Source organism: Lolium perenne, chromosome 5, assembly GCF_019359855.2.
Source record: "Lolium perenne isolate Kyuss_39 chromosome 5, Kyuss_2.0, whole genome shotgun sequence".
In the NCBI taxonomy this organism is placed as follows: Eukaryota; Viridiplantae; Streptophyta; class Magnoliopsida; order Poales; family Poaceae; genus Lolium; species Lolium perenne.
In genome coordinates this window covers 132,557,307-132,575,049 of record NC_067248.2, presented here as the reverse complement: position 1 = coordinate 132,575,049, position 17,743 = coordinate 132,557,307, and the positions used below count along the sequence as shown (strand labels likewise).

Here is a 17,743-nt window from a genome sequence, read left to right as displayed (position 1 = left end):
AGGCGTTTGATCCGTCAGTCAAGCCGAACGAGGTTTGTTTCGACAAGCTCACGGTCTGGGCTCGTATTCTGAATTTGCCATTTGGTCTGATGAATGATACTCGTGGAAAAAGTTTAGCTGGTACCATTGGCAAGGTAGAGATGATGGAGGTGGATAGCAAAGGGCGTGCCTGGGGAGAGTTCCTAAGGTTCAGAGCTCCGTTGCACGGATACAGCGCAAAACTCACGTATCAGGGGTTGGATACTCGAGAGTGAAAACACATCTGTTGAAGTTGGGAGATGGTGGAGTGAAGCCCTGTCCGAAAGTTACTATTGATGTTTTGATTCAGCTCAAAAGTGAACAAGACAAGGCTGATGCAAGCAGCAACACGCCTTTAAACATTCCACTGCCAACTGATGGGAATGGGGGTGGGAGGAAAAGAAAGGCATCAGCCATTGAAGCAAGCTTTGATGTCGATACTCGCAGCAAGTTGGATGCTTTGATTGCAAGGATGTTCTATACTGCAGGTGAAAATTTTATCATTGTGCAACATGTTCATTTACCATTTTACAAGGATGATTTTAATCAATTCCAAGTTTCCGTTGTATTTTTTGTAGGTCTGCCTTTCAATCTTGCAAGAAACCCTTGGTTTAGGCAAGCTTTCATGTTTGCTGCCAACAGTAAGTTAGGTGGCTATGTCCCTCCAAGCTATAACAAGATCAGAACCAGCCTTCTTGTGCAAGAGAAGACACAAGTTGAACGAATGCTGCAGCCGATCAAGTCAACATGGAGCAGCAAAGGTGTGAGTATTGTGTCAGATGGGTGGTCTGATCCTCAAAGACGCCCTCTCTTAAATTTTATGGCTGTAACAGAAGATGGACCCATGTTTTTAAGAGCAATCAACACCGAGGGAGAGATAAAGACCAAGGAGTACATCTTTCAGAGGATGTTAGAAACCATTGATTTGATTGGAGCAGGGAATATTGTCCAAGTGGTCACAGATAATGCATCAAACTGCAGAGGTGCAGGGCTGATGGTGGAACAGAAGTACCCTCATATATTCTGGACTCCATGTGTAGTCCATACTTTGAACCTCGCCTTGAAGAGCATAGGTGCAGCCAGGAATGAGGAAGACCCAGAGTATGAACACTGTAATTGGATCAACGAGGTTTCATCAGATGCACAGCAGATTCGGAACTTCGTAATGAATCACTCCATGAGGTTGTCTATGTTCAACGAGTTTAGCAAGTTGAAACTTCTTGCTATTGCTGAAACAAGATTTGCCTCTCAGATTGTTATGCTAAAAAGGTTCCATGAGATCAAAGATGCTCTTACTTTGTTGGTTGTGAGCCCCAAGTGGTCTGACTACAGAGATGACAATCAAGGTAGAGCACAATTTGTGAAAGACAAGGTTCTTAGTGATTTGTGGTGGGATAAAGTGAAGTACATCCTTGATTTCAGCGAGCCTATCTATTCTATGATACGTGCAGCTGACACAGATAAACCATGCCTTCATTTGATATATGAGATGTGGGATAGCATGATTGAGAAGGTGAAAACTATAATATATCGCCATGAAGGAAAAGAGGAGTATGAGCACTCTCCATTTTATGATATTGTTGACAAGATCCTACAGAGTCGATGGCTAAAAAATAATACACCATTGCATTGTTTGGCACATTCACTTAATCCAAAGTAAGATGCTAGCTTGCTGTCCCAAAAATTATTTAGTGTACCTAATATTGTTGCTAATTGGCTCCTTTTGTTATTATTATCTCAAGGTATTACACCCAAGCTTGGCTTGCTGAGGTTGAGGGCCGTGAAGCTCCACATGTTGATGAAGAGATATCAACAGAGAGAAACAAATGTTTTAGGAGGATGTTTGGTGATGGGCCGGAATTGCACAAGATCAAACAGCAATTTGGTAATTTTAGTTTGTTTGCAGCTGGATTTAGTTCCTTCGATTCAATTGAGGATAGAACCTACCTAGAGCCTAAGATATGGTGGGGAATCCATGGCAACTCTGCCCCAGAGCTACAAAAATTGGCACTAAAGTTACTTGGCCAGCCATCTTCTTCTTCTTGTGCTGAAAGAAATTGGAGCACGTATGGTCTCATACATAGTACAGCAAGAAACAGGTCCTCTATTCTACTTAAGTCATTATTTTCTTTATTTTACCACATACTTGGAAGTTGGAATTTGAGTTCAATTTAATTTTTTGTAGACTAAATCCTGGACGTGCTGAAGATCTTGTCTTTGTGCATCAAAACTTGCGTCTTATTTCAAGGAAATCTTCAGAGTATTCAAGTGGCCCAACACGATTTTGGGACATTGGAGGAGACACCCACGATATATTTGGTGGTGGTGCAGATTTTCTTCAACATGCTGTGCTGTCACTTGATGAACCAGAGCTAGAGGCAATGCTAGATGATCTTCAAGCCGAATGAAGCTGCCTAGACGATCCTGAAGCATCAGAGAATAAAGCTGCAGAATAATTCGTACTCTTTTATTAGCTGGTTATGCAACGTTATTGGATGCACTATTGAACTGTTGGGAATTTTTTATTTTTATTATATATACAACGTATCCCCGTATCTGTGTTTTTGGAAAATTGCCGTATCGCCGTATCGCGGTATCCGTATCCGTATCCGTATCGCCGTATCCGTGCAACATAGGTTCAGAGTTACAGTCAATGTTTTGGAGCCTCTGCTACGTTGTGTGTCAGTGTTTTCACAGAAGAGGCAGACAACAGGTTTGTACCAGGTCATGTACGAGCGTCTTCCACTGTTTTGTTTTTCGTGCGGTGTTCTGGGGCATTCATCACTTATATGCAAGAACCCAGGAGAACGAGACGAAGAGGGATTCCTTCCATATCATGGGGCACGCCTCTGTGTCCCAGAGGTGAAGAAGAATTCTACGACTTGGTCCGGTCAGAGCTCATTCTCGAGCAACCAGACAGATCATGCACATGGCCAGAATGGGCCAGCTGCTGCACCTGTGCGTAAGAAACAGGGAGCTGAAGTGGTGGGCGATGTTACCTCACCCAAATTTCCAAGGAAGCCTCGTGCCTCCCGGAACCAGGATGCTGGACAAGGAGATGCTAATGTAAAGAAGAATGCTGGTAAGACAATTGTGCCAGGGAAGAGTGGTATACCTGCTCGTGTTAGTGGCCAGAAGAGAAAGGAGTATCGCCCAAAAAATATAACCACGACTAACACCGATGACAGCGCTCTTGATTTGTCACTCGTGCCCGTGAAAATTGTTTATGGTTGCACCTCTATTCCCGTGGCTACCGTGGATGGAGACAACAGTTTTGTAGTCGAGCCAAACAAAAAGCAGAAAATGGTTTCACCTAGCTCTTCAGATCGATCGGCGGATCAGGCAGCGGCTGCGTGTCAGCCCTGCCATACGCAATGAATCTTTTGTGCTGGAACTGTCGAGGGCTTGGGTCGGACTCGACAGTTGGTGAACTTCGCTGGTTAGTGAGGTTCTTTCGGCCTACCTTCCTCTTCTTAAGCGAAACGAAGATGAAGGATACTAAAGTGCAGAATTTTATGTGGTCACTTGGCTACTCAGGCAGTTTTGCTGTCAGCAGTGTGGGCCTCAGTGGAGGCTTGGCGTTATTTTGGTTGCAGCCTTATTCCGTTGATCTCAAAGGATACAACTCACATTGCATCGATGTGGTTGTCTCAAAGGAGAATTGTGCTCAATGGCGGGCAACCTTTGTGTATGGTGAACCTCGCAAAGAACTCCGGCATGAATTTTGGGACTTACTCCGTCGGCTTCATGGTGAATGGAGGGGACCGTGGATTTGTTGTGGAGATTTTAACGAGGTTCTTTCTGGAGATGAGCATCTTGGCTCAAATGACCGATCAGAATCCCAAATGTCTATGTTCAGAGAATGCCTAGACGAGTGTGGATTAATGGACCTTGGTTTCGCTGGTCCTAAGTTCACGTGGAACAATAGACAAGAAGGAGATGATCTAGTCCGGGTCCGTCTTGATCGTGCAGTTGCAAATGGGTCGTTCACCGAGCTGTTTAGTGGCTACCGTGTGGAGAATGTAATTACTACATCATCGGATCATCTTGCCGTGTCAATCACCTTGGCAGCGTTGGAGGAAACAGCTCATGTGTTGCCGGTTCAGCAACAATTCAGATTTGAAGCTGCTTGGCTGCGAGCACCAGATTATCAAGAGGTGATGGAGCGTGCATGGGAGGAAGGCAGGGATGGCACCCATTCTCTGCAGTCCACGTGTGAGAACTTGCATCGGCTGGCCGGTTCCTTGAAGAGATGGAGCGCTGAATCTTTTGGGGCCATCCGAAAGAAGATTCTCAAGTTGGAACGCAAATTAAAAGGCATGCGTTGTTCTGATGCTGATAGCCATGGTATCCAACAAGTTGAAAAATCTCTTTGTGAATTATTTGAGAGAGAGGAAATCATGGCTCGGCAAAGATCTAGGGTGGACTGGCTCCGTGAGGGAGACAGGAATACTGCCTTTTTCCATGCGAGGGCAACATCACGTAAAAGAACAAACAAAATTTCATGTCTAACAAGAGAAGATGGGTCGAAGTGTGATGACATGGGTGAGATAAAAGGCATGGTGCATCATTTTTATGAGCATATTTTTACTGCCGAGACATGTCCTTCGTGTGATGCTGTGTTGAACTCCATTCCTATTAAAGTAACTGATGATATGAATGAGTCCTTATGCAAGGAATATACAGATGAGGAGATCAAAACGGCATTGTTTCAGATGGGGCCCACTAAGGCGCCTGGTCCAGATGGGTTCCCGGCACTTTTTTATCAAACACATTGGGAATTTCTCAAGGAGGAGATTTGTTGTGCGGTGAGAAGCTTTCTTGCAGGCAACGAAATTCCAGCTGGATTTTGTGACTCTGTTATTGTGCTTATCCCGAAGATCAACAATCCTCAACATCTGAAGAATTTCCGCCCCATAAGCTTATGTAACGTGTTGTACAAGATTGCATCCAAGGTTCTGGCAAACCGGTTGAAGCCAATCTTGCCATTTGTTGTATCAGAAAATCAGAGTGCCTTTGTTCCTGGAAGGTTGATAACGGATAATGCTTTGATTACCTTCGAATGTCTCCATACAATAAAGCAACAAAGGAATAAGTGGCCCTTTTTTGCCTTGAAGATCGACATGATGAAAGCCTATGACAGAGTTGAGTGGAGCTACTTGCATGGTTGTCTCTCGCGTCTGGGTTTTGCTAATTCTTGGATCAGGTCAGTGATGAGGTGTGTGACATCTGCTAGATATGCTGTTCGTGTTAATGGAGACCTCACTGAGCCAGTGGTGCCTATGAGAGGCATTCGTCAGGGTGACCCCATCAGCCCCTATCTCTTTATTCTTTGCACTGAAGGTTTGTCTTGTCTTCTGAAAAAACAGGAAGCCCAAGGAGAGCTACAAGGTATAAAAAATGGTAGACTTGGTCCTTCTATATCCCATTTACTGTTCGCAGATGACAGCATCTTTTTTGCTAAGAGTGATAGAAGGAGTGTTGATGCGTTACACCACACACTGAACCTTTTTTGTGATGGTTCAGGACAGAAAATAAATCTTGATAAGTCAACTATATTTTTTGGTAATGGGTGCCGAAATGAGATCAAGATGGCAGTGAAGCAAAAGTTGGGTGTTCATAATGAGCTGCTTCAAGATTACTATTTGGGCATGCCCACTGACGTTGGTCGGTCTCCCATCATCACATTCAGATATCTATATGATCGTATGTGGAAGAGGATCAGCCGAAACTCGGATCGTCCCCTCTCAAGAGCTGGAAACGAAACCTTGCTAAAGGAGGTTATACAGGCGATTCCGACATATGTGACGAGTTGCTTTCAGTTGCCGGTTGCCACCTGTGAACAGATGAGGAAATTGATAGCAAATCAGTGGTGGGGATTAGAAAATGGCAAAAGGAAGATGCATTGGAGATCTTGGGAGTGGCTCTCATCTCCCAAAACCATGGGCGGGATGGGGTTTCGAGATATGGAGATCTTTAACCAGGCTATGCTAGGTCGGCAAGCATGGCGGCTGCTCACGGACCCGTCGTCCTTGTGTGCTCGTGTACTTAAGGGGCGCTACTACCCCTACGGTGATTTTTGGGATGCTCCTTGTCCACGTTCAGCTTCTTACACGTGGAGAAGTATTTTTTATGGACGAAAACTGATTCATTTAGGGGCCAGATGGGGTGTTGGGAATGGATCAACGATCAAGATTGCAAAGGATAATTGGATTCCAGGCTCTAGACCTGAAATGCTTCGGACTCTGATGCCTCTTACTGATGGCCAGACGGTGGACTCCTTGTTTGCCGGGAATTCATTGTCATGGAACGACGCAAGTGTCCGTTCTGTTTTTGAAGAGACTGTTGCAGAACAGGTTCTTAAGATCCCTATCAGTCAACATGGTGGTGGTGATTTCGTATCTTGGCCACACAACCGTTTCGGTGTTTACACGGTGCGATCAGCTTACCACCTAGCAAAATCGGAATCGTTTCTGGTTGCAAGGAGTACTAAAGGCCGGGGAATGGTATCGGATTCTGCGTCTGATGAGAGACTATGGAAATCTTTGTGGAAGATTACATGTCCAGGCAAGATGCTATCACGCTGTGGCATTTTGCACACAATTGTCTCCCAAGTGGAGAGCAACCTTCAACGTCGTCACATCCCAGCGTCATATGCATGCATACATTGTTCAGTACACGATTCAGTGGAACATGCTTTTCTCTTTTGTCCATTTGCAAGGGAGGTCTGGACTACTGTGAAAAGGGAATATGATGTTCACCTGAATCGTAAGTGTTTCACTTCATGTAAAACTTGGCTTGCTGAATTCTTAACTCACAATGGTGACAAGCAGGCTACGGTTCTAGCTGTGACTTTCTGGCATATTTGGGATGCCCGTAATAAGCTGAGAGAGGAGGGTGGCACTGTTAATCCCCTCAATATTGCAGTAAAGATTAAAGCCTATGTCGAGCTGATTCTGACAGATCGATCCAAGCCTTCACATGGCCATAGGCGTGAGACCTCTCGAGCAGTTTCCTGGTCTCCGCCGCCGGAAGGTATGCTTCAGCTCAATGTAGATGCTGCTATTTTTTGCTTCTTCGGCCAGGATGGGTGCCGGGGCTGTGTTACGTGATCAAATGGGTGTGTTCATCGCTGGTATCGGTGATAGCTCCCCTGATGTTTCGAACCCTGAGCTGGCCGAGGCAATGGCGATCAGGCTTGCCCTTTCCTGGGCGAAGGATGAAGGTCTGGATGGTTTTATTGTGGCCTCTGACTGCCTGTCTGTTATACAGCGGATCAAGGCCGATGAAAGGGACCGTTCGCTCTGTGGATCGATAATCCATGATATTAAGAAGCTGTCGGTTCTTTTTTCAAATGTTTCTTTTCGACATGTTGGTCGCGAGCAAAACTTTGTAGCGCATAACTTAGCTCGGTCATGTGAGTTTGCTAGTATGTCTGTGTGGCGCGGTGTGCCCCCGGAGTTTATCCGGGTTGCAATTTGTAATGACTCTATTTATGGTTGATTAATAAAGCACACGCGTTCTCTCAAAAAAAAAAAATAGCAATAGGCGGAAGTCCTTCGCATCCCTCATCGTGGGAACGAGCACAATGCGAAAATCTTTTGCAATATCTCCTCCATGCAGATGGTTATTGTATCTAAAATTAGCCGTTTGATCCAGTACAATCCCCTTCCCTAAACTCAGAGCAAACTCAAATATAAGGATAGCTGAGACCGCTTGATACCACTTTGTCATTAATACTAAACATGTATAATACTATACAGGTATACGTAGCCCTTTACTCATTAGAAGAGACTCTTTCGCGGTGGCGGTCGTGGCAATGCCTCATAGGGGTTGGCGGCGGCGTGCGGGCTGGACAGCGGCGCGGTGGCACGATGAATGGCCGGACAGTCTGGGGTATTTCAGCCAGACCATCCGGTGTGTTCGGAACGAGACTAGCTAGACTGTGTCGCACCTTTCTTTTAACAGCCTTGTTGGACAAACGCGAGATTGTCTCGCATCCTTTTCGCAGTTTCGCTGGACCCATTTTGAACTATCTTTGCGGTGACGGTCGTGATCGCACGATTAGCCGGCGGCAGCGGTGATCGGCGCCCACACATACATGAGAGTTATTGGGTTTGTACCGCTCGTGTGTAACAGAGGTTGAAGAGTGAGAAGGTAAAGGTTTTGGATTTTAGTTTGGACATGGACTTGAACAAGGGAGGTTGGGTTTGATTGAGTTTGGAGGAGAAGGTTCTAATGGAGCAAGCCTTCTAAAACTAAGAGAGAGGCGGCTCTTTGAAGCGTGCCCACACAAGTAGTCAGCCCATGAAACCCTCCACAGAGATCGCAAATCGTTTGAGAAAGAGATAATAGCACACGCTCTAGCAGCACGCACCTCCGTTGCAATTGCAAAGTGAAAATGATAGTCAGATAAAAGAAGCCCATAGCGTCCCTTGAAATGTTAGTTTCATAAGAAATTTGGAAGAAAAAAAATGCTAGTATTTTTTTGGAACAATGCCTTCACTTTAAGTATGTTGATGATCAAGATAAAAGATAAAACCGCCATATGAAGCCTAGCCGGGGCTAAGGCCTTAAGTGTTGTAATGCCGCGAGAGTATGCTTATGTTTTGGGCTTGACCTTGTGTCAAGTCTTGGTTTGTAACACCTCTAAAACCTCTTCTTAATCAATAAAAATGGTAAATTTTTAGCTTTGTTTCAAAAAAAAATGATAGGCAGAGTGAGCAATGGCTAACGGGGCACAACACCGTCTCTTTATGTTACCACTTACTACCATACGATTTGATTAAAGGAAATTCACCCAGGAGCAACTCCGAGCATGTAGGAACGCAATAATATTGGCCGGTCGAATCGGCTTTGTGTGAACCTGTACACCGTCATGCAGACGCGCCATCGCCGCCGAACGCGTCCTCCAGGAATCCACCTTGGCTGAGATGGGCGACGTCGCCGGCCTTCTCAAGGATCCATTCGCCGTCGCCGATACGGAACAGACAGATCGATGTGTTGTGAAGCTTCCCGCGCACCGGGCTTGTCGGGTCGGCGTGCAAGCAGAGCTCCTCCGTGCTCGCGCCATGGGTGACCACGATCACACGCTCCCCTGTCAACGCAACGCAGCACCAGTGAGGATTACTGCTGGGTTCAACTGATGAGCAAGGATACACAGATTGTCAACTTGTCATAGGGTGAGGATTGCCTTCTGCTTACCCTTGTGTTTCTCAGCGACAGTGTTCAGGTAGGAGACGCACCGCTGAGACAGCTGATCAAGGCTCTCCCCACCACCCTGCAGTAATTGGGGAATGCTTGATCACAAAATTTTCTAGGCAATGCATGATAATTTCCCACGTGAAGTCCTGTATAGCTGTTGGAATGCCGGACTTTGACAAATATGGTTCTACATCTGCAGGAATCGAGAAAAGCTCCAGATGTGAAATAAGCTTTTCGATCGACAGAAGTATGGAAGCTTACGGGGATTTCCTGTGTCCTTCCATCCCAAGAGAAGATCTCAGGGTGCCTTCTCACGGCGTCGGGGTACACCAGGCCGTGGAGATCTCCCATGTGCCTCTCTCTCAGCGCCTGAGCAAACACCAGCTGAAACCAAAGAAGGCAAGTGAACGGATCAAGAAAGAACATCCACGAAATCAGCAATCAGTAGATTAACTACTAGCTAGCTCACACTGAGATGGACCGAGAGCGTGTCATGGATACGTACATTGGATACGCCGCAGGCTGTGGCTATGATCCGAGCGGTCTCGGAGGCGCGCCTGAGATCGGAGGAGTACACGGCGGCTGGCTTGACTTCCCTCGACAGCCGACGCGCGACCTTCCATCAAATTCAAATTCAGACAAGACCCTAGATAAATTCTTTTGCTATGTTCCTGCATCATGATTCGAGGAACCGTGCGTACCACTAGAGCTTGGCTTCTGCCGGTCTCGTTGAGCTCCGGATCCATTTGCCCCTGGATAATATGAGAGGCGTTCCATGAAGTCTCGCCGTGCCGCACCACCACCACCTCCGCCAACTGCTTGATGCCGATCGATGAGGCGGCGGCAGCAGCAGGACGAGACGTCGCTGCTCGATCGGCCATGGTGGTGTGGCTGGCGTCTACTACCTGCTACAGATAAGCGAGCATAAGATATCTCCGGTGTTAATTACTACTCCTACTAGTTGTTGGTATATGCAGCTTCTACGAAAGAAACCACTGCGTTTATCTTATCATTACTTTGACTGTAAACCTGGCCGGAATCTTGTGCTCTTATTTTAATAAAAGCAACGGAAGCTGACAAGGGCAACAACTAATCGCTTCTCAGTCAGTCGGTTTATCTAGGAAGAAGATCCTCTCCCTGAGAAAACAACAATCAGCAAGGGACCAAAACGGAACAGCACAAAAACGCCTTAATTTACGACGCGCCAAGAAGATAATACATAAAAAATGCAGGTCTAAATCACGGGATACATGTATTAAAGCGATTTTTTTTTGGAACCTAGAGAGTACTACGGACTTATCCAGCAGTAAGTTACCTAGTTGACCCGAACTTTAAGTTACGGAAATTACTGTGTGGATAAGTCTCCTTCATAGTATTTATCTGAAACTTGTCATCTTTACCCAAAATATATAATTTTTTGAATTTGGGTATAAAAAATGGCACGAGAATACATACCTGCATCTTCTACATGCAAAAAAAAATTGATTTGGAATTTTAGAAGGTCCGGAAATACGTATTTCTGCATAGTGAAACGTGTTCCGGAGTACCCGGGTTACATCACGCATTTCTAATACATGCACCACACGAACTAGACCAAGAAGGGCACGTTGCCTTTTGACTAGCTTGATGCATATGAGAAAAGTTCTTCTCCCGCACGGAATGTTCCGTGCACAGGAACACCGTCTATTTGCATCAAGATTCGGAACACCTCTCTCTTCTACTTATGGAAAGGGAACCACGTCTGAGTAGCATGCAAGAATCTCGTACATGGAACAAATGCCACTCTCGGATGTATACTCCCTCGGTCCGCAAATAAGGGTACGTGTTAGGACCATTGTTCAAAAAATCGTCCGATTCAACGATTAATCGCCCGATTAATCCCTATTCAGTGATCACCGATTAGCCGATAAACTCATTTATCGTCCGATTAACTCATTTATCGTCTGATTAATTTGCCGATTTGCCTATTAATCGCTAATCATCATCCGACCGAGTTGACCTCGATAAGCGATTTCCTCAACATTGGTTAGAACATGTCTTAAGTTAAACATTGTTAACTTTGATTAACTCACTAGGAAAAGTATCATCATTTCTGACACAAAATTAACATAGCTAGATTCAGTTGAATAATATAGTAACTTGATGTCAAATAAGTTGCTATTTTTGTGTAAAAAATTGGTTAGATTTAAAAATATTTGACTTCTAAAAAAGGAAAACACACACTTATTTGCGGATGGAGGAAGTACTCTCGTTTATCAGTCAGAGACCTGTCGCTAATGCATCCTCTAGAGTGTTGTTTTTGTCGAGGTGCCCGACATTGCCGACCTTCACGAGGACCCATTGCCTAGTGACACCCGGTGTTTGGAAGACGTTGAGTGAGGTGTTGGTGATGTTCCAACGAACCGAGGTGTCAGCGAGATTAATGTTCAATTTTTTTAAAATTTCCATTTTTTACAGAAAGAATATATTTTAAAAAATGATCAGAGTTTTTTTAAGAAAATGGAACACGCATGAATTTCTTCTGTCATGCCCGCTTAGGGGGTACACATCCGTTCCGTAGGCAAAGCAATTAGCGTCATATAGGAATTGCCATAGTAAAATGCATATTTAGGTTATCTTCAATGGACCACCCCAAATGAACCAAGGCCATCGGATAGAGGGAAGGGCCCAACAACGCACTCAAACGGACGGAGCATCGTGGATACATCTGTTTCAACCAATTTCTAGCAAAAATGTGTCTCAAAAAAATTCCATCACAATTGAGAATAATGGGGAACTTTTTAAACAATGAGGGCTCCTTTGATTCATAAGATAGGAAAAATATAGAAATAGAAAAAACATAGGATTGAGATGTCATGTCTAGTTAAATCCTATGGAATGATGAGTTATCTTTGATTATACCAAAGGAATTGTCTATAGAATAGAAAAAATATAGAAATAGGAAAAACATAGAATTAAGATGTCATGACTAGTTAAATCCTATGTAAAGATGAGTTGTTCTTGGTTGTACCAAATGAATTTTCCATTAAATATGGCCTAATGTTTTTTCTATAGGTTTTGGAGTATAAGTATCATATAGGATTAGTATGATATGTTCCTATGAATTAAATAACTAATGTAGGAAAAAAATCATAGTATCAAACTCCTACATAATTCCTATAAAATCCTATGAATCAAAAGGAGCCTTGAGGATTGATGTTTGATTTAGGTATCCCGTTGGAGATGCGCTACATGAACCTTTATAGTACCCCTAGCCAACTAGGATCCTCCATCCGCCCAATCTACATGTACCATCCTCGGGTATTTCTCCCCTATATGTACTGGACCCGAATACTTGCCGACCTATTTCCTAAATGTGGGTCCCTTCCTTTATTCTCCTTTTGCAGTTTTTTTTAAACATTAATTTAAAGTAGCAAGTAGTACATGGTAGAGATACACGAGTTATCTTCATCGATTACAAAATAAAGTCTAAAAAAACAAATATTCGAGTTCTTCAAACTCTTTTTTCTTCCAAAATACAGTGTTATACTTTTCTGAAGTCAACTGCAGAAAAATTACATAGATGTCAGACCAAAGACCTGTAAATAGCAATAGGGGTTTCCCCATAATTTTAATTTGAGCCGCAATGCAAAGGCTACCGTGCACCCTCACAACAATTGAAGTAATTAACGGTCATCAGCAAGAGTATGGACACTAGTATTATGTATTCTAGGAAAAAAAACCGAACAACATAGTCGATGTAGTTGGAGAGGAGAGAATATGAATCAACATTGTCGAGAACTGTCTGCCCGGGAGGACAATCCTCATTGTGGCAACCATGAGAAAATGAGAAAAGTTTCAAAATGTACTATCTCTCATCCAAATGTGCTTGGCATTGAGATGAATTTGGTGGGTTCCGCTGAAAACTTTACCTTCGCCAATAACCAATATTTATGAATCTTGCGCACATACAACATTGTGTCTTGAAAGAAAAAAAGAGTTTTAAATCCTAGTACCTTTTAGACTTTATTTTATAATCATTAAAGACATCTTCTGTATCTCTACCATGTACTTTTTTATTACTATAAAATATGTGATATTGATAGTTAAAAAAATAAAATAATTCTGGGCATAGATCTTGAAAGAAATATACCTGACGGCAGCTTACTCAAACGTTACTCTTCCCACTCCTTCCAAGCCTGCCGCCTTGGTCTCCGATTCCGTCGCCATTACCCCCGTCGATCTGTCGTTCCTTCGCCATTTTCAGCCTCCCTCCCCGACCAGGGAGCTATGGCCGCCGGTGGCAGCTGCTCCGTGCGCCCGACCTCGCCAGCGAGCGGCTGGATGAAATTATCCCAGCAGGAATCACCGGTCCCCTTATTTCTTCTTCTCCGCGCACAAGCCATCTTCCGCGAGCGCCCTTCTTCCTCGCTGGCGCGATCTACTCCGGGCAAAGGCAAGTGCATCGGCTGCTGGGGCGCCCAAAATCTCTTTACTTATTTTTCACCGCCGATTGGTTCTGTGCGGAGTGCGGTTGGGGATATTTGTTCTATGTTTTGTACAGTATATTATAGTTCACTGGGATTATGGGAAGGACGCTAGTTCTTTGTTTTAGTCCACGAAGTTCTTGAGCTTTGCCTTTCTTTTAGTGTTCAAGTCCTTTGTTAGAGCATCTCTACACGACTACACTACACCCTAAACCCCATAACTCAGATACACGTATGGAGGCCACCCAAAGCAGATTTACAGGCTGAAAAACAATTCGCACATACCAGCTGCAAACCGAACTGCATAATTTAAAACAAACATTAGCGCCAGATTGTTCACTACAGAAAAACAATCGCACATACCAGCTGCAAACCGAACCGCATAATTTAAAACAAACATTCGCGCCAGATTGTTCACTACATTTTACAGAGAAAGGAGATGAACAACGGAGCCTAGTGCTCCGCTTTCTATGTTAATGGCGCCGCTGCGGCCGCTGACTACAAAAAATATAGCTCACCGGAGTCGGAGATCTTCATGCCGCATCGGCGGAACAAGTTGCAGCTCACTTAGAGTCATCGAGTCCTGCACCGCCTGCTCGCGGAGCCATTCCGCCTTCTTGTTGGCGTCGCGGTGGGTCTGGTCCTCCACCAATTTCGTGATGGTGCCCAGGATGTAGTCGGGGACGAAGTCGCCGACCATCTGCGCGGGGGCGGCGTGCTCGAGCTTGGCGGCGAGCATCGGAATGTCATCATCCTCCGCGTAGCCGCCCGGGTCGAACAACGGCACCGGGGGCGACGCGTTGAGCTCGACGCCTCGCTGAAGCTACGGCGGCGCGGCAGCGGATCGGTGGAGCGCGAAGTCGAGCCGCGGGAGCTCGGCCGCTGCAGATCCCGGTAGAACCGCGATTCGCGCCGCTCGAATGTGTGAGGCGGCTTGCAGCCCTGCCGGAGGTAGCGGTAGGAGCCGCGAATGCGCGCGGCGTCGGAGGATTGACGTTGCCGCTCGAGCTCCTCGGCGGCAGATAGCTCGCAAACGCGGGAGGAAGGGGATCCGGCGCCGCCCACTCTCCCTTCGTCGCGGCCTCCTCGACCTCCGCCGGACACCATGGCGTTGCCGCGCGCGGGAGGAAGGGGATCTGCCCGATTGCTCGCCGGAGTCTGGTCTGCAAGCGGCGGATTTCTTGTCGGCTGGAGTGGAAGCGGCGGCGAGGTGGATGGGGTTTGACTCGCATCGGGTCTCCGAACAGGATACATAGCGGCCGAGAGCAGTTTTCAGTTGCGGCCTGGAAAACAAATCTAGGCCAGACCACCGATGCGGTGTCTGGCCTGTCCAAAAATACAGCGAAAATCCTCATATCGGTCCAAATTGCTATATGCGGGCTGATATGCGGTGTCCGCTAGAGATGCTCTTACTGCTGTTGTTGTTTTTTTCAAAAAAACTGAAGGCATGAGCTCGGCTTTAAATTAATAAAGCCGTGGAGCCGATAGATACAAGAAAGTTGAAACAGCGTACAACACAACATCCAACTTGAACACACAAAGATAAACCAGAACGTAGCTTGAGCCAGCGATGTCCTCCTCGCAAGGGCGCCAAGACAGAAGCAGTAGCAGCACCAGGTAAGCATTGGTATTGAGGGCAGCACACAGTGATCACCAACGATGTCAACGAAGGAACATCTTCCTCCATCGCAGAAGAGAGTACCATCCGATCCAGAGCGCCATACCGTCGGCGGGTGGAGATGTTCACCCTAGAACAAGGAGATATACATTCTAGGAAACCAACCGGGCAGACCACACAGACCACCTCGCCGCGACAGGCACACCGGTGTAACGAACAGCTTCAAAAAGGACACCCATGAGACGGGAAAGCTTGGGAGCAGCCAAAGAACTCGAAGACGCAGCGGAGCTGAGCATCAACCACGCCGCCAACAGAATCTCACCAACCATAGCATCACTCGCCGCTACACCACCAGCCCCAAGACGGCGCCTCCAAGGAGGGAACGACGCCCATGCGTGGCCACCATCCAATCCAACGGCTTTTGGGCTTTCACCCAGGATGGGGGTAGGAGGTGAGGGGATGGGACCTCAGTGGCACCTCACCATGTCACGGCGCCCCAAAGGCATCTTCTCCACTGTGGTCAAAGACCGAGGATTTCTCCCGGCCCCAGCGCGCCACACCCGCTCCCCAGTCATCAAACACTGGCACGAAGCCGACATTCAAGATCTGCGGGGAGGGAGAGAGGCCAGAGGGAAAGTGAAGATCTAACCTTCAGACTCCGCCGCGAGCAGACGAAGCCGCCCACTCTTGAGCCGCACCTGTCGTCGCCCTGCCGCCCGCACGGACTAGGGCGCTGGTCACCAGCATCCACAAACGCAGCCGACCCCGCGAACAGCGTCATCTCACCATTCGAGGCCGCTGCCTCGATTCCGGAGCCCCCACAATGGAAGCCGCCGGACAGATCACCCTCGCCTAAGGCCCAGCCAATGGCCGGCCAGCGGAGGAAGGGGAGCCCGTCGAGCAGCCACCATGGTCATGGTGAACCCAGCGCGGAGATCCTCCACCTAGACACCGCGCGGGGGGGGGGGGGGGGGGGGGGCAACGGCTTAGATCCCCGCCACCCCCTTCACCGGCGGTGTCTCTGGGCAACGAAGGCTAGGGTTTCGCCCCCTCGGTCGCCTGGAGGGGGCGACCCGAGGAGAGCGAAGAGGTAACTTGCTCTGCCGCAACCATGTTGTGGTTGGGCGGACCTAGCATCCCTACAGCCATGGCGCAAAACTTGAGATTTGTGATTTTCTTTTCTATAGCAATTTCATCTAAAATTTGGCAGCTTTACCTCGTTTGCCCGAGCTTCCGAAAGTTTCTGGTCAGCCAATAGGGCGGGATAAATGAGCTCGCAGAGCTCCGCTGTTCACATGGCAATGGAGGCGGAGCAGTATTAGCGAACATTTTCTTAGATCAAGATATGGCGCAAGAAAATAGATTGCTCTCCAATGAAGAAAGAGAGCTTAGATCAAGATTGAAGAAGAGAGTCATAGGGTTGGCGGCCCTAGAGAGATCAAGGAAGGGACAAGCCTCAAGGATAACAACGTTAAAAGAGGGGGATGCGAACACTAGATTTTTCCATCTACGTGTCAATGCACGAAGACGGAAGAATCACATTCTACGCCTCAAGAACAATAATGGGTGGGTCACGGAGCAAGATCAAAAGAAGAGCATCAGAGCATCCCCACTCGCTGGCGCTCCCCACGCCCAAATCCGGCGAAATTTTCGTCCGGATTGGAGGAAGATTTGGCGTGGGGAGGAGTAGTTTCCCAGTCGTGTGCTCCCCAAGCGGCGTTTCTCGGGGAAAAAGAGGATGGCTCGGGGAATCCGGACGAAAGAGGAGACACGTGGGCGTGGGCGGTTGGTTTAGCTTCATCCGGAGTCCCCGGGAGACCCCCGGGAAACCGAGGATGGCATGGGGAGTCCGGACGAAAATAGGCTCAAATCCGGACCAAAACGAGGAACCGGGGGCCTGAGTGGGCCGTTTTTCGCCGTCCGGATGAAAAAAAGTGGCCGTGGGGGGCTCTGTGGGGAGACGAGTGGAGATGCTCTCATACACAACCACTTCAAAAACATAATCAAAAGGGGCCCTCTGCGATCTAAAAACTTCAATTGGACAACGATTCCTTCCACACATTGTGAATTATCACTCCTCAATGGGGAGTTCACGGAGGAGGAAGTCAAAGCCGCGGTGGATGGAACCGCTTGTGATAAAGCCCCGGGCCCGGATGGTTTTACGGGGGCTTTTTTTAATGCTTGTTGGGGCTCAATAAAGGTTGATGTCATGGCGGTGGTCAACCAATTTTCGAGCTTGCGAACCAATCACCTCCATTGGCTCAACTCCGCTAACATTGCTCTCATTCCAAAGAAAGAAGGAGCGGAGGAGATCACCGACTTCCGCCCAATAAGCCTCATTCATGCCATCGCAAAATTAATATCCAAGATGTTGGCCACTCGTCTTGCACCCTACATGAATATGCTTGTCTCAAATGCCCAAAGTGCCTTCATTAAG

At 46.9% G+C, this 17,743-nt stretch overlaps 2 protein-coding genes across 2 annotated transcripts; one reads left to right on the top strand and one right to left on the bottom strand.

Annotated features, from left to right (window-relative positions):
* Positions 1-401: 401 nt before the first annotated feature.
* LOC127299912 (putative transcriptional regulator tpeD) lies at positions 402-2,565 on the top strand. Its single transcript, XM_051329946.2, has 4 exons — positions 402-506; positions 597-1,674; positions 1,761-2,117; positions 2,204-2,565. Exons 1-4 carry the CDS (start codon positions 491-493, stop codon positions 2,424-2,426), a joined length of 1,674 nt encoding a protein of 557 aa, XP_051185906.1. The 5' UTR covers positions 402-490; the 3' UTR covers positions 2,427-2,565.
* Positions 2,566-8,596: 6,031 nt separating this feature from the next.
* LOC127304814 (phosphoglycerate mutase-like protein 4) lies at positions 8,597-10,235 on the bottom strand. Its single transcript, XM_051335394.2, has 5 exons — positions 9,924-10,235; positions 9,728-9,838; positions 9,484-9,606; positions 9,223-9,298; positions 8,597-9,115 (listed from the first exon to the last, which is right to left on the bottom strand). The coding sequence occupies exons 1-5, from the start codon at positions 10,101-10,103 to the stop codon at positions 8,895-8,897; spliced, it is 711 nt and encodes a 236-aa protein (XP_051191354.1). The 5' UTR covers positions 10,104-10,235; the 3' UTR covers positions 8,597-8,894.
* Between the last annotated feature and the right edge of the window lie 7,508 nt (positions 10,236-17,743).